The sequence below is a fragment of the Saccopteryx leptura genome, chromosome 12 (genome assembly GCF_036850995.1).
Source record: "Saccopteryx leptura isolate mSacLep1 chromosome 12, mSacLep1_pri_phased_curated, whole genome shotgun sequence".
In the NCBI taxonomy this organism is placed as follows: Eukaryota; Metazoa; Chordata; class Mammalia; order Chiroptera; family Emballonuridae; genus Saccopteryx; species Saccopteryx leptura.
The window spans coordinates 57,101,255-57,125,984 of record NC_089514.1 but is presented as its reverse complement, the minus strand read 5'-3'; the positions used below and the strand labels follow the sequence as shown (position 1 = coordinate 57,125,984).

The 24,730-nt window shown below is 45.2% G+C and overlaps 2 protein-coding genes across 8 annotated transcripts in view; one reads left to right on the top strand and one right to left on the bottom strand.

The window, feature by feature from the left end:
* Window positions 1-399: 399 nt before the first annotated feature.
* On the top strand, window positions 400-23,485 carry TMEM243 (transmembrane protein 243). 4 transcript variants are annotated; one of them, XM_066353814.1, is made up of 5 exons: window positions 400-538; window positions 1,083-1,363; window positions 20,044-20,094; window positions 21,428-21,532; window positions 22,885-23,485. In XM_066353814.1, the coding sequence occupies exons 2-5, from the start codon at window positions 1,286-1,288 to the stop codon at window positions 23,005-23,007; spliced, it is 357 nt and encodes a 118-aa protein (XP_066209911.1). In that variant the 5' UTR covers window positions 400-538; window positions 1,083-1,285; the 3' UTR covers window positions 23,008-23,485. The 4 variants fall into 4 exon arrangements, with proteins under 4 accessions (XP_066209911.1, XP_066209912.1, XP_066209909.1 ...); XM_066353815.1 differs by having other exon boundaries at window positions 417-551; XM_066353812.1 differs by lacking the exon at window positions 400-538 and adding an exon at window positions 719-864.
* The window catches only part of DMTF1 (cyclin D binding myb like transcription factor 1), a 55,183-nt gene continuing 53,770 nt past the window's right edge, over window positions 23,318-24,730 (bottom strand). For all 4 annotated transcript variants that reach the window (XM_066353807.1, XM_066353809.1, XM_066353810.1 and 1 more), the window contains one exon: window positions 23,318-24,558. In XM_066353807.1, coding sequence (XP_066209904.1) covers window positions 24,449-24,558 — 110 coding nt within the window. In that variant the 3' untranslated portion in view covers window positions 23,318-24,448. The remainder of the gene's footprint in view (window positions 24,559-24,730) is intronic.

Here is a 24,730-nt window from a genome sequence, read left to right as displayed (position 1 = left end):
CAAGGTGACCATACCCTTAACCAGATTTATCAATGACCCCGTTCAAGCCTATTGTGTAAAGACCGGGTTGGTTAAAGCAGGCTGGTTGTTTTTAAGATGCTTTTAGTCAAATACAAAGCTATCTTCAGAAATGTTCTTTGCTCATGTGGCTCGCGCAGACGCTAATTACTGAGAGACCAAGAAACGTGCAGCCGGGGAGACTGACGGTCCCACCGGGAATAAACTGGGACTTCTAGAAATAAAGCCTGCAGCCAATGCGTCGCCTCGGCACATGGGATTGGCAGCCTCGTTCGTGACGTGACCTGACCTGGGCGGGCCGAGTCGGTTTGCGACAGTGGCCGCGGGTCCCAGCCGGAGGATCCGAGAGGAACCCACAGCGCTGCTCCTGGCCCGCGCGCCCGCCCTCCGCCAGCCCGAAAGATCTCTTTCTGCCCGCGCCCCGAGCCTCGGCCCGGAATTCCGGCGCGAGTGTGGACCGGTTCCCGTGGCCCCCAGCGCGGCCAGGACGCCTCGGCGTGCGGGCGCTGGGGACGCCGAGGTTTGGCCTGCGGGTGCGGGTTTCCCGGAGAGGTGGCCGGTCTGTGCGGGGCTGCGGCGGGATCCTTGCTCCTGCGCGCCCCGGCCGCGGCTTCCGCCGAGAGCGCGAGGGGGCCGGCGGGCGCGGGTGGGTGCCACAGACCAGGGCGCCCGAGCTGCCGGGCCTGCACTCGCGGCATTGCGGGAGGAGCGCGCGGAGCCTTCGGCTCTGCTCGGGAACTAACTTCACTTCTCCCCGCGCTGGGGAGCTGGGGCGGGTTAGAGAGGAGCGGAGGGCTGGGCTGGGGCTCGTCGTGAGCTCCTCGGTGAAAACTTTCCCCCCAGCAGGCAGGTGTGCGTGATCGCTGGGGGCGGGTGGGGGAGGGGTGGGGATAGGGGTGGCAGTCACGTGTGTCCCGGGCGGGGGGCGGCCGCTGCGCTCCGCTAGCTCCAGTGTCCGGGGTACCGCGGGGCCCAGCGCGGAGATTTGGGAAAGTGGGAGCTGCCCGGGCTGGGCGCCCTGCGGGGAGTCGGCCAAAGGTGTTTACTTTCGCTTCCTCCCGCAGCTGCTCACGATGAGGAGAGAGGGGCTGGGGCGGAGCGGGCTGGCCCCCCAGTTCTGAGACCGGACCGCCGGGAGCGCGCGGACCACCCGCGATCGGCTATGTGTGCGTGGTGAGCAGGCGGCATCGGGAACCCGCACGGGACACCTCGGGGGGAATGCTGGCTCGTCTTTGAGTGACTTTGGGGAGAGTGAAGAAACCCCAAAATGGAGGACTTTTCTACCAGGACTTACGGCACCAGTGGTCTGGACAACAGACCTCTGTTCGGAGAGACGTCGGCCAAGGTGAGTGCCGGCCAGGACTCCAGGCCCAGGGTTGTGTGTCTGTGTGTCTGTCTGCCTGTTTGTCTGCCCGCCCGCCCACAGTCCCGGCCGGTTCCTTCTGCGGCCCCTGAGGGCACTTGTAGAAGAAGGAGCTCACCCTCTCTTAAGATGTTTGCCCAGCCGCTAGGCTGCTACTTGGGACAGGGTGAGCCAAGATCTTTGAAGGCTCAGGGTGGAGAAGAGTTCGGAAAGTTCTGGGCTGTAGGGGCCCTTCAGGGGAGTGCAGCAGCCCCCCCGTGGGGGCGGGGTGGAGAGGGTGCGTGCATCCTGGCACGCGGGCTAACCTCCCACCCGCCTGAGTTTGCGCCGAGCTTCCGTAAGAGCGAGCCGGCCCAGGCGCTCTGATTACTGTTTAAAAAGCCATTAACGGTTTACTGAGGAGGCGGCGGAGCAGGGGAGAGGCGAGGAGCGAAGTGGGGGTTTCTTTGTTGGCGTTGGTCCCAGGAAATGATCAAAGGGTCTCTGGACCCAGACAAGCTATGGTACGTTAACATTTTAGGCTTTTAAAAAAGTATGTTTTCTTCCAAGCCTAATCATGTGATGTCCTGGGCTAGTACTTAAAGAGAGCTCCTTTTCCTGTCCTTAACGTTATTCTTCTGAGTCGTTTGGGTGGCATTAGTCTGTGTTTTATTTATTTTCTTTTCGCTTAGAAAGTGGCATGGTGGATTTTTGCCCTCTGACAAATTGCTTTCAGCCTCTTGAATAGTAGGGCATAGGTGAGTCCAAAACTTTTTGGGTTGTTTCTCGGCTTTGGCAGAGACCTGTTAACAGAAAGGATGGGGAACTTGTACACTATCCCAGCAGACCGGGGTAGAGCCCTGAATTTGGAAGCTGCCAGCCTGCTGCTGTTTAAAAAGTTTTCCCATTGGTTTGAAAGAGAGAGAGAGAGAAAGAGAGAGAGAGAGAGAGAGAGTGTGTGTGTGTGTGTGTGTTTTTCACTTAGTTGTGTACTCTTTGATTGCCTCTGTGTGCCCTGACCAGCCTCACCTCGCGGGTGCCAGGTGGATGCTTTATCCCCTGAGCCACCCAGCCAGGGAAAGGCTACTACTTTATTTGTTTTGTTTGTTTATTTATTTATTTTAGTGAGAGAGGAGGGAAAGCAGAGACAGACTCCTGCATCAGGATCCACCCGGAAAGCCCACTAGGGGGCGATGCTCTGCCCATCTGGGGCCCTTGCTCCATTGCAACTGGAGCCATTTTTTTAGCACCTGAGCAGGAGGCCATGGAGCCATCCTCAGCACCTGGGGCCAACTTGCTGTAATCGAGCCATGGCTGCAGGATGGGAGGAGAGAGAGATATATAGAGAATCAAGAGGGGAAGTGGTGGAGAAGCAGATGGTCACTTCTCTGGTGTGCCCTGACTGGGAATCAAACCCGGGACTTCCACACATCCGGCTGACACTCTACTACTGAGCCAACCAGCCAGCGCCCTACTTTATTTTTAAAATTATTCCATGTGGAAAGCAAAAGCTTTCTCTTATAGTGTCTTCATAAGAAAATGTTTTAAGCTTGAACTCTGAGAAGATGCACTATGTTTATCTTGTGGCTTTACATTGCCCCAGCCTATGGTGCACCTGGTTTGAGAAGTATGGCCAGTAGATGTTTCTATTTCCACTAACATTATCATATGATAGGCCCTGGGGATCCAAGGGACCCAGCTAGGTGGAGGAAATATGTAAACAAATGTAATGTGGTTGGATCTGTGCTGTGATGAGGTATACAGGGGGCATGATGGAGTTGGAGGAGGGATAAAAGGTCACTTTTATTTGTGACACTTGGGGAAGACCCTAAAAGATAGCTTTTCCTTGTAGTCTCCGGTAGCCTGGGCTTTTAGATATGAATGCCTCTAAATTGGGGGTTGATTGGAAGAGGATTTGGGGCCTGGAGAGTGGAGGCAGCTTGTTGCTTGAAGGTGTTGTGCCCAGGGCATCTGGCTACCTGGCTGTTTTGAGCGCTTAGAGGTTCAATATCTCCTCCATGTGCCTTGGTGCACAGATTGGGCTTCTGAGGGATGCAGACCTCTGACCTCATTTAGCCCCAAAGCCCCTGAGTACTGAGATAAATGATTTGGTAATGAACTTGTTGATTTATAGAGACACTTAGAGATATTGATGTTTTTTGACTTGCTTGGGCCTAGTCAGTGACTGTAAGTTTCCTATTGTCTGTGATCCACTTGAAGCCAATCCAAAAATTTTGCTATTCTAAAATGTCTCTGTTTATTGCATACTTATTTAGTCTAAGAATATAGAGCCCTGACACTGCTTAAGCAGTTTTAAGTATTATGACAGCAGATTCAGCCACTCAGAGCTCCCTTGAGCTCATCTGTGGGGCTGACAGAATGATTGGGTGTAGAGAAATTGTTCAGAACGTAGAAAGGAGAGAGATCTCTGTTCTGAGGATGGAGAAGACATCATGTTTCCTTTAAGTTGGGGTGCCGGACCTGAAGAAGGACAGGAATCCGTCTTTGAAGACAGCAGATGGTTTTATTTGAGGACAAGGAGTGCGTGAGGCACAGGAATGGGGCCTCAATAATGCAAGGCTAGGACTCAGTACAGTGCTGACATTCCCACGGAGGACAGTTGCTGCCAGAGCAGGGTGGGTCCCTACGGACCCTGAGAGACCTGCCCTGGCACTTGCATTCAGGTGTTCTCAGTTGGCTCTCCTCCAGATGCCAGGAAAGGACACCACAGGCACTTCACGGGGGAAGTGAACTACTACTTCTGAGGAGAAAAACCCAGAAACGGAAAAACCACTTTTAGTTGTGTATGATGGAAATTCTGAGCTCTTCTAGTTGCCCTATAACAACTGATTATGTATATAGCCTCTCAACTTTATTACTTTTTAAAATTTATTTTTCAGTTACAGTTTACATTCATTATTATTCTGTATTCGTTTCAGATGTACAGCAGAGTAGTTAGAAAATCACATTGCTGCTTAGCCACCTGGCCCCATACCTATTTATCTCTATATTATTGACTATATTCTCTAGGTTGTAATCTACATCTCTGGCTATCCTGTAACTACCAGTTTGTACTGCTTAATCCCTCAATTTTAAATCTAGAAAGCACTAGAACTTTAGGTCCAGTCTCTAACTTTAAGGCAAAGATGACTGAAGCTCACAGAGTAGTGGAGTCTGGAGGGAAATGTGTGTTTAGTGCCAGCAGCATGCTAGGCATTCAGCTTTCCTTTGTTTGAATTTAGAATTCCGTTGAAGTGAGCCTTGTTATTCCTCTTAGAAATAAGGAAGTTGACCAGCAAAGCAGATTACCTTATCTCCCCATGTTATAAGACACTTCCATGTATAAGACACCTTAATTTTGGGGCCCGAAATTTGAAAAAAAAAAGTATTACATAAAGTTATTGAACTCAAGTTATATTCATCATAAAATTTGTACACCTCATTATTGTCAAAATTCCTATCCATTAGCTTGTCCTCATCTGTGTTTGATGGTGAATCACTGTCTTTGTATATTGCCTCCTGTCCCTCAGTTCCATCTATGGCATTTGAAGTGCCACACTTCTACAACCACTGTATAAGACGCACCCAGCTTTTAGACCCCAAATTTTTCATAAAACGATGTGTCTTATACATGAGGAAATACAGTACTGGTTGGGTCACACAATTAGGTCTCTGGTAAGGTTCCACCAACTCTCTCTTGTGAGCTGACTGGGATGCTAAAGGATGCAGCCTCTGCCATGTGCTTCTATAAGCGCTATGGACTCACGTCTCACATACCTGGTTGCCCTTTCACAGGAAATAGGTGAAGTGGTTCACCCAAAGGTGTGGGTTGTGTGAAAGACAGTGGACTCTACTGTAGAACAATAGGTAGCTAACCTGGTGGATCTGGAGCAGCAGCGTCCTGGCAGTCCTGGGGGAACTTTTGTCCTCCTGTGCTCGCTGCACAAAACTACAGCAGTCACTGAACTCCAAGCGTATTCACTATTGAGCATGATACTCAGGAATAATTTACAGAGAGTCATGGAACGAAAGGCGAAGGGAACCAGTTCTCTAGCATTACATAAATATCTAAGGCATAATAGTTGAAAAAGGAACAATGTTCAGTGTTTCTAAGGAATTTATTTCTTGTTCCTTGATACCTTTGGTAGCACATATTACTAGGTGTGCAGTCTTGTATGTCCTGGTCAGAATGTCTATATGCTTTTTCCACCTGTTTTTATCCATCCTCAGTTCTGGGATATAGAACCTCTTTCAGGAGAGAAGAGATGTGGCACAAATGCCGTCATAATACATTGTATGTGAGTTTCTAAGCCTGCGCAGTAGCCTAGCATTTTCTAAAGAAGCACCATCCAGTAGAAGAAATATAACTCTCCTGCATACCTGATTTTAAATGTCCTAGTAGCCATGTTAAAAAATATAAACGGATGAAATTAATTTTAACTCCAGTCATCCAAAATACTGCTGTTTATATATATAATCAAAATACAGTCATTTCATTAGATAAGCAATATAAAAGTGGAGATATATTACAGTTTTTTTTCATGCTAAGCCTTTGAAATCCAGTGTGTGTTTTTCCTTAAAGCCTGTTTCAGTTTGGACTGGCCACATCTCAGGTGCTCCGTGGCCACACGGCTCTGCAGGATTACTGCGCTGCACTGTACGCAAGTGTTTGGGGTAGTTCCCTAGTCATGTTCTATTTCTTCACTGTGGGACTTTTCAGACCCTTTCATTTGCTGATTTTTATTGGAACTCTAGTTGGAAAGGGTGAGAAAGTAGCGCTTTTTGTAATGTTTTGGTGGCAAGGCTTTTAGCACTGGCACAGTGCCTCACCCAGTTCTTATCTGGGCCCCCCAGCAGCATTCAAGAGACAGGTTCCTACAGGACATCCTTTGAGAAATGTTTCTTGAGGAATCTCCATCCCCTGCTCCTCTTTTCCTTCCCTGGTGTGAACTAAAGCCTGGAGATGTTTCCCCCTGTCTTGCCCAGGGCTACCTTTCAAAGTTTGCTTCATGACAACAGGCACAGGTCATCTTTCTGTGTAACAATGGACATTAAGTCATCCCTGGAGCTTGTGAGGCAGTCTTGATTTCTCGATTTGCTACCTGACTGCCCAGTCATCAGAAATCAGTTTCAACCAGTCTAGACTGTGCCCTAGGAGGGGAGGGAGAGGAAGGTTCCCTTGGGAGAGGGGCAAACTGTATCCCCATGGGCTGTGTGATTGGAAATAGGAGGAGGGAGTCTGGAACTGCCTTCCAGACCAGCCTGTTGATTTTCACTGATCACCAAATAAGTGATTCATCCTTTAAGCATGGTGGGGACAGTCCCTTTATTCCTACTTGGATGTGGTATAAGAACAGCGAGTGACTTTGGAGGAAGGCATATGCACTGCACTTAGGTAATATTGAGGGTGGGCCTCTGTGTAGGGGGCCCTGAAGCCCAGATTTCTGGTTCCAAGGCGAAAGTTCCCTGTGCTAAAGTATTTTTCCTGCACACTGCCCTCTCCCTGTTTTACAAACAAGAACAAAGTAGTAAAATGTCTTTCTCTGACCTATAGTCCAGGCAAATTCAAACTCTGGGCATTTGGCTTCTGCAAGTAATAGTATAATGCTTCTTGCCAGTTGTGGGGAGGGGGCACAGGGGTTGCTGCTTTATTAAGAACAAAGCTGTGGTTTAGACTGTTGTGTGTGCCAGCTGCCTGTACCCTTGCCCAGAGCCCCAAAGGCTGTCCTCCCAGGAGTGCAGGTTTCTAGCTTCTTTCCTTTGGCAAAGCTTCTGGGTGATCCTCAAAGAAGAGCTGGTCACCCAAGGAACAGATCAGTTGTCCCCTTGCCTCTCACCCAACCTGCCAAACCACTTTGGTTGGTGTAAGGCCAGTAGCCACTGCCACCATCACAGCCGCCTGGCCCATGCAGGTTCGCATTTGATTCGGACAGACGGTAATGAAACAATGGAGCCAAGAACTGGTGGGCCATTACCTTGAATCCTAGCTTGTACCCAGCAGGCAAAAAATACACACAGTGGGAAAACACTTCCCTTTCCATTCAGGGCTCCCAAAGCCACTGACTTATCTGAGTTTCCTAGAATCAAAGGTTTGTACTTCACCAGCCTTATTCACCTCTGTTCCCCATCTCCTTCTTTCTGCATAAACTGGCTTCTCCTTCAGCACTCCACCATCTTGGCTCCTCTCCTCTCTTCCACGTGGCCTTTCTCTGCTCTTCTTTCTCTGCTCTCTCTAATGCTAATCTCAGGAACCCAGAGAGAGCAAGCTCTCCCCGGTCTGCCCCACTTTATAGTGTATATTTAATCCAATATACAAACAAGGAAGTCTCTGATACAAAGTCACTTATCTGAGGCATAATGGCATTCCTCATGAGAGTACACCACCCCACATCAAAAAGGGTGGGAAAGGCTTAGTCCCAAAACTAAGCCCCAGGCTACAAGGATCCTGCCTACCCACAGCCCACCCCCAACACACATTAGTATCTATAATCACTCCCATCCCAAGCAAGAAGGGCAACTAATAATATCACCTGGGCGACGGGCTTCTACATGGGCAGTACCATCTTTAACAAAGTGAGCATATTACTTTATCTGCCCAACAGTTGGTGTTTCTTATACTGGAGAAACAGTTCGCATTGCTAGATGCCATGACTTTTTCTTTCCTACTCTAGTAAGTGAGTTCTCTCCACCCCCAGACCAGAGGACTGCGGCTCTCTGAAGATTGGGCACAGGTACTTGTATTTTTAGAAAGCTCCTCAGAGGATGCTGGGGTGTAGGGAGCGCTGACATCCCCTGAAGCTTAGTCCAGGCCCCTTTCTTTTAGCTGCTGCCCTGCTCTTGGCAAATGTCTTTCTCGAATTCTGCTCAGTCTATTTCCCTGCCTTGGAACCTTCCTTACAACCCAGCTTGCAGCCATACTTTCCTCCCATGAGCCTGGTGGTCAGAGGTGCCCCAGCACTTAGTCCTTGTGTTGGGAGGGATTATGGTACATATGTATAGGTCTGTCTCTGGACCAGAGGATAAACTCATGGCAGGGAGGAACCAGTTGCCACATTTCACTATAGCACTGGGCACAATGTCTTGCCTAGTTCTTGATTTTATGTATAGTACTGAGTTTAAAGTGAAGAGATAACTTAGCATCATTGTTTGGCAAATGAATTTGTGTTAAAAAATGGTGCTGGGCAGCTCCAGGTTTGTGATCTGTGAAATTGCTAATTACCCTACTGCTTGGAAAGGGCCATTGTTATGCTAATGTTGGAGGAGGATTTCTTCTGAGAAAAGTTTTAAAAGGAGAGAAGAAGAAGAAAGGGAGAGAAGCCAAGATGGCAGGGAAAGAGAGAGAATGCAGAGCACTAGAGAAGAAGCAGTTTGTGTGGAGAGCGAGTGCAGATGGGGAACCAGAGCTGAGGGGCTTTGCGAGCTCCGCTGAGACTGGTGAGGCCTTTGATTCTAGGAGGAACCAGAGAATATTCTCCTGGTTGTGGAACCGGATAATATATCAGTAGCTTTGAGTTCTGAATGAAGAGGGAAGTGTTTTTCCCTGTGTGTGTTGCTCATCGGCCTGTACAAGTCTTGAATGAAGGAATAGTCCACCATTTTTTGGCTCCACTGTGTCTTTATTGTCTGCCCAGATCTAATGAGAACCAGCATGTGAATGGCCAAGATGGTGGCCTCTGGCCATACAAATCACCAAAAAGTAACAGGTATTCTTGGGAGATCCTGAACCAACAGTAGTAGGCAGGGTCTGGTGTTCAGAAACCCAAAATACTGACACAGAACAGGAAGTGGTGCTTCAGGCTCTCCTGCAGTTGAAGTCATCACTCCCCTTGTAAAGCCAGTATCCATGGCCAGGGCCACTATCACAGCCGCCTCCTGGCCCATGCAGGTTCGCATTGGATTCGGACAGTCGGTAAAGAAACAACGGAGCCACAAACTGGTGGGCCATAGTCTTTAATTCTAGCTTTCACCCGGCGGGCAAGTAAAAACACACACTGGGCTCCAAAACCCACTCACATTCAGTGCTCACAAAGCTACTGAATTATCCGAGTTTCCTAGAATCAAAGGTCTCTAGCTCACCAGACTTATTCACCTCTGTTCCCCATCTCCTTCCTTCTCCAGCATCAAACTGCACAAACTGGCCTCTTACTCAATACTCTGCCATCTTGGCTGCTTCTCCTGGCCACATGGCCTCTTTCTGCTCTCTGCTCTGCTCCCTCTGCTCTCTCATGCTCATCATCCCAGGAACCAAGAGAGCAAGCTCCTGTTCTGCCCCCATTTTATAGTGTAGCTTCACAACCTCTAATACAATATACAAAATAGGGAAGTCTCTAATACAAAGTCACTTCTCTGAGGCATGATTGGATTGTACTGCCCCACATCAAAAAGGGTGGGAAAGGCTTAATCCCAAAACCAAGCCCCAGGCTCCAAGGATCCTGCCTGCCCCCAACACACATTAATATCACCTGGGCAGCAGCCTCCACGTGGGCAGCGTTATATTTTACAAAGTGAGCATAATACATTCTATCTGCCCAACTCCCCTCTTGCTGCTGAGCTTCAGCACAAAGGCCTGCAGTAAACATGTGGCAGCACTGTATGAACACACTGATGCTGAGGCCTGGCTTTTCACAAGTGGGTGATCTGCTGAGTCTTCTCTGTACATGTGCTTTTTCTCAGGTCTCTGCTTATAGGTTGGGTCTGCTGAGTGGTGTCATTTTTTCCTTAAGGTCACACTCCTTGGCAATGTATAGGTATAGCGACCATTTTTTTGAACTGCCATAGGGGCATGTGGGTTGACAGACTGGAGTATTTTCGTGGAAATGATGGAATGCATTTGAAATTTGGGCTGCCCTAGAAATTGGGGCCAGGGCGTGGGGCCCACTCCCCTCCCATTCATCTCTGAGGAGCCTCGTCTCTCATTCGTAAGATGCCCGTTAGACGTGGTAGAAATGACACTAGTACCGTATCAGCAACTATTTACCAATCTTCTATTGAATGTCAGTTACTCTGTTCTGGGAGCTTCATGGGTATTATCTCCTAATCCATACAGCATCCCTGCATATTCAACCATAGTACAAATACAGAAATTTAGGCTTAAAAGTTACATGACTTCTGCAAGGCCACAGGCAGGCATATAGGAGAATAATTCAGATCTATCATTCTCCTAATCTCACAGCCCTGTAACATAGCTCTTGTTCTGAAGGTCAGCACATAAAAATCGAGCACTTCATGTGGGTACCAACTTTAGGGATCATTTGCCCCTTAAACATGTGCAGTAGGTTCATTTTCTATTTTTACTGTGATCTGATTTCCACAAGTGCTGCTTCAGTGAAAGAGTAGGTTTCAAGTGCATGTATATATGAGGAAGAGAATCTGGCAGGGTGGGTGTGCAAAAACATTCCCAACTGAGAGATCCTTCGAGATGCGAGTCTGTGATATAAGGGAAGCATTTAAAAATGTGCACTTACTTTGTCTAGGTAGAACTGAGGGAACAGTTGGTGTTCAGGGCTACACGTAGCAGTGGAGGTCATGGGCATTTGAGCGAGTTCAGAGTGAGAGGCTGTAAGGTGTGGGCGTGCCTGCCTTCTCATGTCTTTTCTCACATGTGCTCTGGCCCCATGCGATCTGCTCTTTTGTGGGCAAGTCTCAGAGCAGACTGATCACTCACCACCCAGTGGATGTTGTGCCTGGGGATGTCCTGGGTGACAGCGTGAGGGCCCGCTCCTGCTTAGTCAACGCCGTGTACCTCTGGGGAACCAGGTACACCCCCTGGCAAGGCCCGAGGTTTCTTGCTTCAGCTGGGCCCAGATCTTCTCTCCACTCTCATGTCCCCCAGGAGGTTGGTTCCTGGAGGGCTGCCGTTCAGTGTCTGACCCAGCCATATCTAGAGCCCCACTGCGATTTGGAAAAAGAAAAGGAACAGGGTTTCTGAGAATTGGCCTTATATTTGTGGTCTTGGAACTCTTGTTTCATCGAGAAATGAAGAACTTTGGACTCAAAGTTGTTGCAGAATTGTTGGATGTGGCTCAGGGGTCTGAATCACTCCCTTCAGGTTAACAGTGGTGGGAAGGCCATGACCCTTGGACCTGTCAGACATGCTGACTGGATTGCCTTTCTTTTCTTCCTGTTGCAGAGAAGGCAGTCAGTGTCTTCAGTGACCTGAAGAATGCTGTACTAGGCGTAATCAGTGCCAAGTTTAAAAAGGACCGAGCCCTTTAACAAAAGGATGAGCAAAGTGTGAGCAAACGTGGGAAGGGAATGATTCTCCTGCGGACATCGGACCAGAGGACTCGGGGATTTTAAACCTAGAAGCAGGAGTAAGATTTTGACAGGATGAGGTGACCCAGAACCCAAGCAAGAGGTCAAAGGGGTGGGAGCAGGAAAGTAGAGAAAGTGGTGAGGGAATGTGATTGAACCCTGGTGACTGGATTCTAGAACTTTGGGAGGCATGGTGAGAGAAGAAAGGCAGCTGGCTGGTGAGCCTTGCCCGCTGTGCTGAGGTTGTTGAATGTGCATGTATATTTTTATTAGGTTATTAATCATGTGCATGCTTTGATATGTATGGATACAGGCCCGTGCCAGAGTGCCCAGCTGGGAAATGTGGTATGGGCTGGATAACTAGTATATCTTTCCTCGTGGAGCATATATATACAGCAGGGAAGAGAGGAGGCATTAAACAATTGTTCTTCTCTCTCCTGTCCTTACTAAGCTTCAGTCATCCTGGTCTCCTTATTTTCTTCCTAGTTGCCAAGCTCACTTCTGCCCCACGGCCTTTGTACTTGCTTTACTGGCTTGTTTGTAAAATGCTTCTTCCAGATCTGTGCATGTCTCATTCCTTTTTCTTACAAAGGACCCTGCTCAAATGTCACATCCTTTGACTAAAACTAAGCCCCTCCCATCTCCGCCCTGGTTATTCTTTTATCCTGTTTTATTTTCCTCTTAACCTCCTCCTAACAGCATGTGAAAAAGAATGGAGAATGAATGCTTAACATCAAAGTTGGAAGCAGGATGGATGGAAGGTGCTTCTGACATTGGAGGAAGTTGAGATTTGGGGCCATAAAAACTCCATTGGCTGGCCTGTTGGCTCAGTGGTAGAGCGTCGGCCCGGCGTGCAGGAGTCCCGGGTTCGATTCCCAGCCAGGGCACACAGGAGAAGTGCTCATCTGCTTCTCCACCCCTCCCCCTCTCCTTCCTCTCTCTGTCTCTTTATTCCCCTCCTGCAGCCAAGGCTCCATTGGAGCAAAGTTGGCCCGGGCGCTGAGGATGGCTCTATGGCCTCTGCCTCAGATGCTAGAATGGCTCTGGTTGCAGCAGAGCGACGCCCCAGTGGATCCCAGTCTGGCACATGCGGGAGTCTGTCTGACTGCCTCCCCGTTTTCAACTTCAGAAAAATACAAAAAACAAAACAAAACAAAAAAAACCCAAACTCCATTATGGGGATAATTAATTGAGCAAGGGAGTGGGTTCAGGGTTGGCAGGAAAGCTGGTCACTGTCTCATCCTCTTCAAGCTGGAAGGAATGAAAGGGGGGAGGGGGAGAAGTTTTCCTTTGTTTGGGGGGCATTTTTAATCAAATTTTTTCATTGGGGGGAGGAGAGAGAGAGGGAGAAGTATCACCTTGTTGTTCTACTTAGTTGTACTCATTGGTTACTTCTTGTATGTGCCCTGCCCGGGGATCAAACCTGCAACCTTGGTGTGCTGGCCTTTTATTTTGGGTTGACTGATTCTGTCTCTGTCCAGAAAGTATCATATATAGTTAGAAGCTCCACCTCCACTCAGATTCCTGATCTTGAAGACTATACTCAGCAGAAATTCTTTAAAGGAAAAAAAAAAAAAAAGCTGGCTCTGGCCAGATGGCTCTCTTCTGATTATATAAAGATGTCACTATTGGTGGGGAGTGGCATTGGCCATTTCCCTCTGCCACTCTGGCTAGTGGCATCTCTCTGTCACATGGCTTGGCTTTGTCTGGATTAGAAAAAAGTGCTCCTGCCTCTGGATGGATGCAGGCCTGTGATGGGGTGCCCCGCTTGGGGAGTGCAGCATTGGGCTGGATTTAAGCCATACAGCCAAGTGCAGTGGCCCAGAAACCGAGTGAAGGAGGCAGACGTGGTTCTTCTAGTGCACAGGAGGAGACAGACAAGTAAGCTGGCAGTCAAGTTAGGACAGCTTAAAAAGGCTTCAGAGCAAGGTTTAGCACCTGAGCATAGGAGCAGCTGGGGGATTGAGGTTGACTCTGGGCTGGGTTTGCAAAGCATCAAGAACAGATGACATGTCTACCAGGAAGTCTTCTGTGTGTTGCTGAAGCTGCCAACTCCATGGTCAGAGATTGGGATGATACAGTCAATGGATGTGGATGAAGACCAGGTTCAGGGCAGTAGAGGAGAGGGTTGGAGGAAGAGGTATTTGGTAAAGCAGGTGCTGAAATAAGTGAAGTAACTGAGAAGAGGAAGGGAAGGAGTTGGCATGAGCCTGCCTGGGAACATGTCTCAGAAGTTGAGGATATCTCTTCCATTCTGGCTGCTCTAACAAAATACCACAGACTGGCTGACTTGTAAACAAACCTTTCCTTCTCATGGTTTTGGATGCTGGAAGTCTGAGGTCAGGGTGCCAGCATGGTTGGGTGTGGGCCCTCTTGTGGGTGGAGACTTCTGTCACATGGAGGAAGGGGCTAGGGAGCTCTCTGGAGCCGCCGCCTTCTTTTTTTTTTTTTTATAAGGGTACTAATCCCATTATGAGGGCTCTACCCTCAGACCTAAGCACTTTCCAATGCCCTTACCCCCTAACACTGTCACATTGAGCTTTAGGATTTCAACGTAGTAATTTAGGAGAGGTGGGTTACAAACATTCAGAGCATAGTAGAGGATGTTACTGAAATTGCCTTTTTCAGTTTTGCCCAGGAGCAGGGAACGCTTTGCCCCCCACTCCTGGCCCAGTGAGTGTGAGATGAGACATAGGTAGCAGGGGCTCTTTGGGGGAGAATGTTGAGAGACAGAGGCAGCCAGGGAAGTCCAGAGTGTGGGAGAACTCTGTAGTCCAGGAAGCAGTGTGCTCACGTGGGACAGGTGTCTAGTGTGGGGTGGGGAGAAGTGGCTGATGGACTTGAAGGTGTGAGGTGTGATGACTGACCCAATAGGACTGGGGAGAGATGTGGGTCTGCAGAGCTACCTGTGAGATTGTCAGAGGAGCACTGTTATGGAGAGAAAGTTGTGACACCAGAAATGTGATTCCCATAGTTACTCCAGCCCCAGTGGGGAAGGGAGTGCCTTCAGGGTGTTATCCAGGCAGGGTTTTCTTTTCTGCCAGGAGCTTTGTCTGTTTTGCTTTGCTTTTTTCTGGGAGGGAAGGACGAGTTCCCCAGCAGCAGTTGCTGCCATGCCTCTGAAACCATGCTGGTCCTGCATTAGAACCTGAGCCCCTGGGCTCATGCTCAGGCTGGGGAACCTGCCCTGGGTAGGTGCCCATGGTTACCTTTGATACTTCTGTGGAGTCAGCACAGCCCAGCCTGGAGCCTCTAGGATGTTGGGCCTTCGTGACTGGCAAGAACATGACCTTCTGGGTGGCAGGACAAAGGTCCTAGCTGCTGTGCTTTGGGTGTCCCTCACGGAGCAGCCAGACCACAGGCCGTTCTGACTGCAGGTGAGAGTTTGACAGGCCGGCGCCCGGAGTGATGACTAGCCTGTAGCAGTGAGTGGTCTTGTAGAGCAAATGCTGGCTGCTTCTGTTGAGTCTCATTTCACCAGCCTTCACAGAGCGAGTGCCAACAGTTTGCCAGTCTAGGAAGGAAAATGGGCTGTCTCCCCACCCACGATGAACTGCCAGTTCTAATGGGAGAGACAGGTGATACATTTCATTTTGGTGCAAGAAGTGAAAACATGGGCATTGTGGTCTTGGAGCCCTGAGACAGGAGCATCTTACGTCCCAAGGGAAGGCGCCTGCGGATGGTGTCTGGAAAAGACTTCCCATCCTGGTGATGGAGACTTTTGAGCTGAACGCTGAAGGATGAGCAGTCAGACTGGGAGAGTGGCGTGTCAGCCATCCCCCTCCTCCCCACACTTCACTCTGTCAGGAACATTATGCTTTCAGCTTCTCTATGGGTCAGTATGAGAAATGACTGTATGAAGGAGCTGTGTTTTCTGTCCCTGTATTTGCATCGACCCATGCAAACTTCTTAGAGCCAGGAGAAGGCGGCCTCTTCTCGTGACCCAGTGTGCTTGCTTGTGTTAATGAGAACTTGTAAACCCCAATTACTTCCTATTTGGCCCCACAAGTCTTCATACTAACATTTGAGCTTAAAGTAGAAAAGTTGTCTTTAGTGAATTTTTTTCCTGTAAATTCTTTCCATTTCCAAAACCCGTTTAGAAATTATTTTTTGCTCTTTTTATTGTTGCTTAAATTGGTTAGGGCAGGGGTCTCAAACTCAACTCAGCATGTGGGCCGCAGAGCAAGATCACAGCCGTTCGGCGGGCCGCACTAGGTCTACAAAAGGCAACTGTTACGCAACACTTTTCTCACTGCAGTTGAAAACAAAAAAAAAATCAGTACAACAAGCACAATCGTACATGCAGTTTACTCAGTGTCACAAAACGACCAGAAACTGTAGTTCGCATCACAACTGCTGTTAACTAAGCTAATATCTAGCTAGGATGCTAGAGAAATGAAAAATACAAGTAGGCCCCTAGGCTTACTTAATTTTATCCAAAATATTTTGAACTCCGTGGATTAGTCTGCGGGCTGCACAAAATTGTTCGGCGGGCCGCATGTGGCCCGCGGGCCGCGAGTTTGAGACTCCTGGGTTAGGGTTTTACTGTAGTAGCACAAGTTCTTAAATCCATTTGGAAGTAAACAAAACTTATATTTTCCACTCCTGTGGAAATAGAAGGTCAAATACGGCAATTACTCTCCTTAGCATTTCAGACTGTCTATAACTAGGATGTTTCCAGGTTGCTGAGGACAAATGCCAGCTTTTGGTTATTTGGGAAGTTATTGCCGATTCCCTTACAGAACCATCATTAAACACCTGAGCATTTGAAATCAGTTTGGAGTTCTCTTTCTGTCTTGTATCGAGATGCTGGCTAATGGCTGACCAAGCAGGACTGGAAGCTCCTCTGCTTTTTGATTGCTGGGGAGTGGCTTTGTACCATGAGTCAGAGCCATAAATTAAAACAGGAAAGGACCAGATATATTTGATTTGATAGACCCGAATGGGTTAAGGCAGTGGTTGGCAAAATCATTAGTCAACAGAGCCAAATATCAACAGTACAATGATTGAAATTTCTTTTGAGAGCCAAATTTTTTAAACTTAAACTATATAGGTAGGTACATTCCTTATCGAAGTAGCACCTGCACGTGGTATTTTGTGGAAGAGCCACACTCAAGGGGTCAAAGAGCTACAGTTTGCTAACCAGGGGGTTAAGGGATCCTTTAAAAAATTTTTTTTATTTTAATTAGAGAGAGAGAGAAGAGGCATTCGTTTCTTGTTCCACTTAATTGTGCATTTATCATTCGTTTCCTGTGTGTGCCCTGACCCAAGATTGAACTTGCAACCTTGGTGTTTCAGGACTGACTGAGCTAACCAGCTAGGGCCAATTAAGGGATCCTTTTAAAGGTACATAGCTAGCCAGTGGCAGAACGCAGATGTAAACCTTGGTTTTTTAACTCTTAATTTCAGGGTGAATTGGTATTGATGTAAAGATTCGTAGACCTTTGAACTGCTCATTAGACTTGCATTTTGCATAAAGCATTGGACAGGAGACTTCACCATTACCTGGCTATGTGACCTTGGGCAGATCAGTTTCACTGAACCAACCTAGTTGCCCATTGGTAAATGGAGATGAGGTATTCCTTACTGGCTTCACCGGGTTACCTTCTCCTGTGCCAGGTACACGCCATTTGCATGTATGTCCATCGTTTTCTCCTTCCCCATTTCAGAGGAAGATGAAGACATGACTCCTACTCCTCTTTCAGGTTTGACTTTCTCTGCTCTTCTCTCCCTGGCTGCCCAAGGAACCTCACTTCCTAAGTCCCCTCTTGAGCTCTGGAAAGTGTAAACTTCTGGAAGGTAGAGACGGTTTTATTCATTTTTGTATTTGTTCACATCTGGAATATAATAGATGATTTTTTCCAGTGTTATTGAAATATAATTGAAATAATGTTTAAATGAATAACTTACGGGGTAATATATCCAAATCCTTCTCAGAACTATACTATACATGTATGTATATGTATATATTTCTATGTGCTTCTAGGTATATGTATATAAAGTTAAAAAAAAAGACACTCTCTCAACCTGTTGCTGTTTGTCTTTGTGAATGACATCCTAATTCCCTGTCCTGTCCCCTCTGCAGGAGGTCTTCCAGGGCTAACTGCTGATTGCTTGGTCTGCATTCATGGTTGCTTTGAAAGCAGAATGTCTGCATCCAAGGCTTTGGCTTGGAGAAATATAACCCTGTGAGAAACCCTTCTGCCATATTCCAAATAGTTCATCCCATCTTGGGTGTCCCAGAGAGTTCATTTGGTAGACTGTCCAGAAGGCAACCTGGTTCATGGTCTTTAAAGTTTAGATGTATATTTGTGAGTGATCAAAACCAGTTAGGCTTACATGGATAGTCATTTCTAGCAGGTGAACACTTAACTGTAGTACCTTGCCAATAGGCATTTTGAGGTGTCATCTGCCACCTGGTGTCTTTGTCTAGCCCAGCAGTACATTCTAGGTTGCTCTTCCAGTAAGGAATATTGATGGAATGAATCTGCTCTGTTGGCATTGAAGTGTCTCCATCACTTACTGGTATTGAGAGTTTGGACAAGTTTTCAATGAACCTGATCCTGTTTTACTATCTGTAAAACATATCATTTCATCTAAGATTTTTAGAAAAGATATTTAAAAACTTTGCATAGTTACTGTCTCTTCACCGTCGTTATCTCCCCTCCCCCTTTAATCCTTCCTAGTTGGCAACTTGCTGGAGATGATTAGTGATTCTTGTTGGCTACCTCTCAGTTGAACATCTTCGCAGGTTTCTTTCTATTGGCCAGAGGGCGAGAGGTATGCAGACTTTTGTAAACTTTCGCAAATTCCTGGAGCTTTTAAAGAGATGGGAGCAGATATTTTTGACTTCTCAGAATAGACTGTAAGAGTTTAGTTGAACCTTTCTCACAGGCAAAAATGACAGTAATAGGTTGTTTATATACACATTTATGTTAAACACATACACATTTAAAATGTATTTGTCTTGTGTGGAAATAGTGGTGATCAGTGATTTGCCACTGGATCTCTTTTCTGAGTGGTCGTAATTTCAGGCTACTGTGTGCTCCTGTAGCTGATTTGGTCTGAGCCTTCTTAGTTTAGTAAGGGTGTGTGGCTGGTGTTCAGTTTCCTTTGTGCTCTGTAACATTTAAATTGCAGTGGCTTTGGTCTGGAGAGCGTGGTTTGTCCTTGTTTAGGTCAGGCACAGCCCATATAATATATACTTGACTTTTTTTCAGTCTTTCCTCCCAGCTTTGCCTGCCTCTTCACTTTGGATTTCTATCTAATGCAGTTTAGAAAGAGGCTCAGTTGCTGCTCTGTGCTTGTTCCTGTCCACTTCTCATCTCTCAGCTTTTGTTTATTGCATATCCCGCCATTCTCTGCTAAAACTTGACTGAAACAATCTGTAAGACTACTGACTCGGCTTTCACTTCTCAGAAATAAAGCTTGGTATTCTTATTGGCCTTACAGTCATGTTTGCTAATCAGGTCTTAAACCCTTATGACCTTATTTTGTAAGCTCTGCAAATAACTTCTATCTACCTAATATATACACACACACAGACACACACACACAGATATATACACACGTGTGTATATATATATAAAACTAATATTAGTAACATACAGGGTGGGGCAAAAGTAGTTTTACTTTTCATAGAAAATACAGTAAATAATAGAATAAACCATTTCCATACTCATAACTGTATATAAAGTTAGTCCTTTAACTTTTAGTTTTCATAACTGAAACTAAACCAGTGACCCTGATTTAGGAATCCTTTCAAAGTTGCTTCTAACTTGCTGTGTGACTCTAGGCAAATATTTAACCACATACTCTGGGCCTAAATTTACCTTAACCTATAAAATTAGTGCAGTTTGTTGGTATAGGGATGGGAATGACAGGAAAGCTCAATGGTTTGGACCCCAGGCTCCCCATTCAAATGATTCTACTTTTGTTTACACACTGGAGACTTCACCATTAAGGACAAGATGATCCGAGATTGGCCCCAGCCGTGGCATTCTGTGATCTCTCTAGTAATAGCGCTCATTTACATTAGATGGGACACACAAGCTGTACCTCACAAATAGGTCCAAGCTCACTGTGGCACTTGACATCATCTACAGTGTGGTTCTTTTCACCAAGAGTCTGGGCTGGCCGCCCGTGTTCCTGTTCACAGCAGCACATGGGACTTTTTCTAAGTTCCCCTTCCCCATCTTCCAGACTAGTGTAAAAAATGTCCTATCCCATCAAGAAACCTTGTCATTAGTTGTCCTTGCCTTCCCCAAGTCCCCTTTATCCTGTTTGGTGGCCGAGTACACTTAGCCTTTCTGACAATCACATGCATGCATAGAGCAGGATCCTTCTTCGAGTTAGGCACTGCCTAAGTGTTGTACTTTTCTGAGTGCCATGGACCTACCAAATGGCTCAAAAACTCTCTTCTCTTTCAGGACCGAATCATCAATTTAGTTGTTGGCAGCTTAACATCTTTATTGATTCTAGTAAGTATTTCTATTTTGTGTCTCATCAAGGCTCGTAGCCAAAGTTTTGAAAACGTTAGTATTGTGGTTCAATTAACTCCCCAAAAATACTTAAAATGGGCCAGTGTGTCAGCAATGTGAAATATTCCTTACATTAATCCTTTCAGTTTTATTGCCACTTAAAATTGCAGTTGGTAACTAGAGCAGCTAAATTGATTTCTACCTTCATCTCAGGTGAATATGCAAAAGAGTACAAGTCAAATAACTTAGTTTTCTGAGTTTACTATGTTTGCCTAGTAAATAAGTAACATGCCAGTGGCTACCAGCACCTCCCTCCCTAAAACTTCCCATTTTTTCTGCTAATACCTTAAATTTATTGTTCCTTAAAGCATATTCATTATACTTTGGTTTAAAAAGATTTGGTCAGCAAAAAGTAATGTTTCATCCTCTATAACATAGCTTGGTATTGTCACAATAAAATAAGAACAAAGCTCTGTTTCCCCCAGTCTAAGCATAACATTTCTGTGGCACATTTTCATTAAATGCAAGCAAGTTTTAGGGAAGTTTCTGTGACTTTTTAATAAAAAGAATGTTGCTGTGTCTGTGGTAGGACAGAACTCTGAATGGCATTAGAAACCTATCCTCCTGTATTTTTCACAACTTTAAGCAAAAAAGGTTTTGGTTCTTTTTTTTTTTTTTTTTTAATTCAGTGAGAGGGGAGGCAGAGAGAGACTTCCACATGTGCCCCAACAGGGATCCACCCAGCAAGCCCACTAAGGGTCAATGCTCCGTTGCTCAGCAATCAAGCTCTTCTTAGCACCTGAGGAGGCGGCCATGGAGCCATCCTCAGCACCCAGGGCCAACTCGCTCCAGGAGGGGTGAAAAAGAGAGAAAGGAGAAGTAAGAAGGGGAAGGGTAGAGAAGCAGATGGTTGTTTCTCCTGTGTGCCCTGACTGGGAACTGAACCCGGGATATCCACATGCTGGCTCACGCTCTACCACTGAGCCAAATGGCCAGGGCTGAGAGTATTCAAAATAACAAAAAGGTTAGAACTTTTCTGAATGTAATCATTAATCCTGGAAATGAGGTTGAAATGCTTTTTATAATCTTTAATGAGTTATTTTGAGATGTTTTACCATTATGTTTTGTCACCTTCCATAAAGAGCAAAAGGTTAGAGGAAGTACTAAAGAACCCAATCAAACACAAATATTTTATTAAACATCAAATTAATATTCCATAAGGCAAATCTGGTGGGAAATATAACTTTACAATGTGAAGCATTTCATATTATATTGCCTAGATTCAGTGTAACCACATCTTGGATAAAGCCTGACATAATTTCTCTTCATACAGGTAACGCTGATCAGTGCTTTTGTTTTTCCTCAACCGCCTCCAAAACCATTGAATGTATTTTTTGCTGTCTGCATTTCTTTGAGTAGTATTACTGCCTGCATACTTGTGAGTACTGTTTAGAATTTAAACCTAGTACCCTTGAAGGCTGAAGGTCACAGTGCTTCATTAGGATAGACTCCCAGCCCTGGGTCCATTTGAAAGGGGGTATCTCTAATTACAACCCCCCAATCCCCCCACCCCAAGGATGTGTGATTTTCCCATATTATAGGGTTTTCTTTTTTAATCTGAATTTCTTTTTCTCTTAACCCCTAAATTATTATCCTAAAGGGAAACTTCCCTTGATGGCTAAAAAATGAAAGTTAAAAAGACTTAAGTGGCTAAAGATTTTATGTACCCCTTAATTCATCTTCCTTCAGGGACTACATGCAGGGCCCACCAGGCTTTGGGAAATGCCATTAATGCTCTTAAGGGAAGAGATACAGAGTAGGCACTATGTATTGATTTAGAAGAATTTAAAAATTAGTCTATTTTAATCTCTTGTGCTTACCTTACCAAATGAAAGTAATTCTTCAGAGGAACCTAGAGCTGCAGTTGTATCCTTGTCACAACAATACTCAATTTTACTACAAAGAAGCCTTGCTTTTAGGTGAAGAAACAAAGATGGTTGTAGATCTCAGCTGGATTTTGCCAAATGTTCAATCATTCATTAGTTGGCTGTTGTTTCATTTCTTTTGATGAGAGGCAGAATCAAAATTGTATACCCTTAAAAGCAGTTTTAACTCACAATGTGGTTACAACATGAATCAAAATTAAACAGATCTCCAAGCCCCTACCACACTGATCCTGCTGTACTATGACCCGAGGGAGGAACTGGGCTGTCCCACTTAGGAGCCTCGGAACTCTGCTACCCTAAACGCTCTTCTCCCACTCCCAGCTGAAGCCTGATCTAGTTTAAACCAAGTACATGTGTAATTAAGCCCAACTTTTTATTGGCAATCTGAGTGTTTTATGAATTTATTGTTCCAGTACCTAAAAGAATTACATTTTTTACTCAAGTATAGCATTGGGCAAAAGTACATTTACAGTTGTTCATGTGGAGAAACTCATACAAGAATAAATAAAATATAAGAAGAAACTGTTTTGTTTACTGAAAACTGTAAACCTATTTTTGCTTTGTATTTGTCTAGAAGGTATATATTTGTAATGGTTTGCCAAATATATGGTGGATGCTGTTGGTTTCAACATAAAACAAAGTTAACTGAGCAAGCAGGAACGGTATGATGTTGGATGTGGAAACTCAGTTGGTACTACTTGAATTATAAAGAATAAGAATTAAATTCTGGCTGCAGTCTCAGAAATATAAACTGTTTCATTTAAAAGAAAAAGAATTGGTTGTATTTTAAATACTGGACTCAGTGGCTATTACTTAAACTTTCATTTAATTCTTCTTCTTTTAGATCTACTGGTATCGACAAGGAGACTTAGAACCGAAATTTAGAAATCTAATTTACTATATCTTATTTTCTATCATCATGTTATGTATATGTGCGAACCTGTACTTCCATGATGTGGGAAAGTGAGGCTACCAAGGAGAAACTACTTACCAGGTCTCTTCAAAGCTATGTATTAGGACTGTGAATAGAAGCTGGGTGAGGCATCCTGAAGAGTCTCCTGCAGAAGTCTGATACATGATTTTCATGTTGATATTGTAAATCTAAATTCCCTCTTGGCAGGGGAGACATATCATAGATCACTTTGCTTTTTTTTTTAGGGAGCTGATGTTGCACATTCCAACTCTTAAAGCTCAACAGCACAAGTAATTTTCACTTTTGAAATTAAAATTTTTTATAATGTAATTGCATGGTAAAAGCTATGTAACAAACACTTGCATTTTAAGACAAATATTCTTTTATTTCTGTTAAACTGAATATACAATTGTTCCCTAGGCAACCAACTCTTGCTTGTAACTACAATTTCATTTCATGTTAACAAAACACAGACAGTGAAGACAATTTGATTGTGAAGATCTAATTACAATAAATAAAATAATTTATACAAGGTTGTGTTTTTTTGTGTGACTTTTCTATAGGAGTCATTTACGTTAAAGCTTTAAGAGGCTAGTTTTGGTTTAACCTTCTCTAGAATAGGAATGACTCTTGATTTGTTTCATTTCATTATGGAAACAAATTTTGTTTTTTTAAAAATTGCCTGAGAGGGAGAGAACTTTTATTACCCCCTCACAGCTAATGCACTAAGTGACAGCACACTCTGATGTCTCCTTCATTATTTTCTGCGTAATTTATATCGCAAAACACGCAAGAAATGGTCATGGTATACAGGATAGGAATTTAACTTCAAAGTGCTAATTTTGTAAACTGATGACAGCGGGTTCTGAAGGAGTGAAAACTCTTGAGTTTTGATACTTTCATCCATACTCCCTTTAAACGTAATAAAAATCTGTAGTGAATTTTCTTAACCCTAACGCTTTCCTCTACCCAGTTAAATTGCTCCCACTGCCAGCCATCGGTGCACCCCAACAGTCACCTGTGTTCTTGTATGCTGGTCAAGTCTCACACTAGTGAGAATCTTTTTGGAGGTCACTAGTAAGCTCTAGACCATGATGTGACTTCTGAAATATAAACAGGCCTATTTGAGACTGGACAGACTCATAATCTGATATTCAGACATGAATATTACCACTTTTAAAACAGCTTTGGTGACTGAAAATTGTTCTCAGTGGCTGAAGTGAAATCCCTGCTACCGGATGGCACTTCTCACAGGAATCTATGTAGACAAGACCCTTCCCATACTCCACTCAACCATACCTCCATAAGTTTAGACAGACCTCAGATGATATATTTAAAGGAGGTAAAAAGTCATAGCAGCAACACTGTATGTGGCTTAAGCACTGTAGCTATTTAAAAGCCAGAGGAATGATAAGCCTCTTGGGGGTTCTTCCTCTTTCTTTGGAGATATAATTAACAGTGTGGCTTCTTTGCCTGAACTGTTTCTAAGAATTACCTAATGACAATTTACCAAATCTTCAACATCCTTCGAGTCTTCTGAAACAGGACTGCACAAAGATGATCCAATGATATTTGATTCTTCTCGATGATGTTGGAGTATGGGATCTGGAATGAGTTGTTTCAAGTTAGTCTTAAATGTATATAATGTACGTATTTCCTAATCCATGTCAAGAATTTTAAAGTATAATACCAAGTGCAAAATTTAACAAGACTAATCAGTATTGTTGGATAAAGAAAGGCTAAAACAACTGAATATAGGACTGCCTAATTTTCCCTC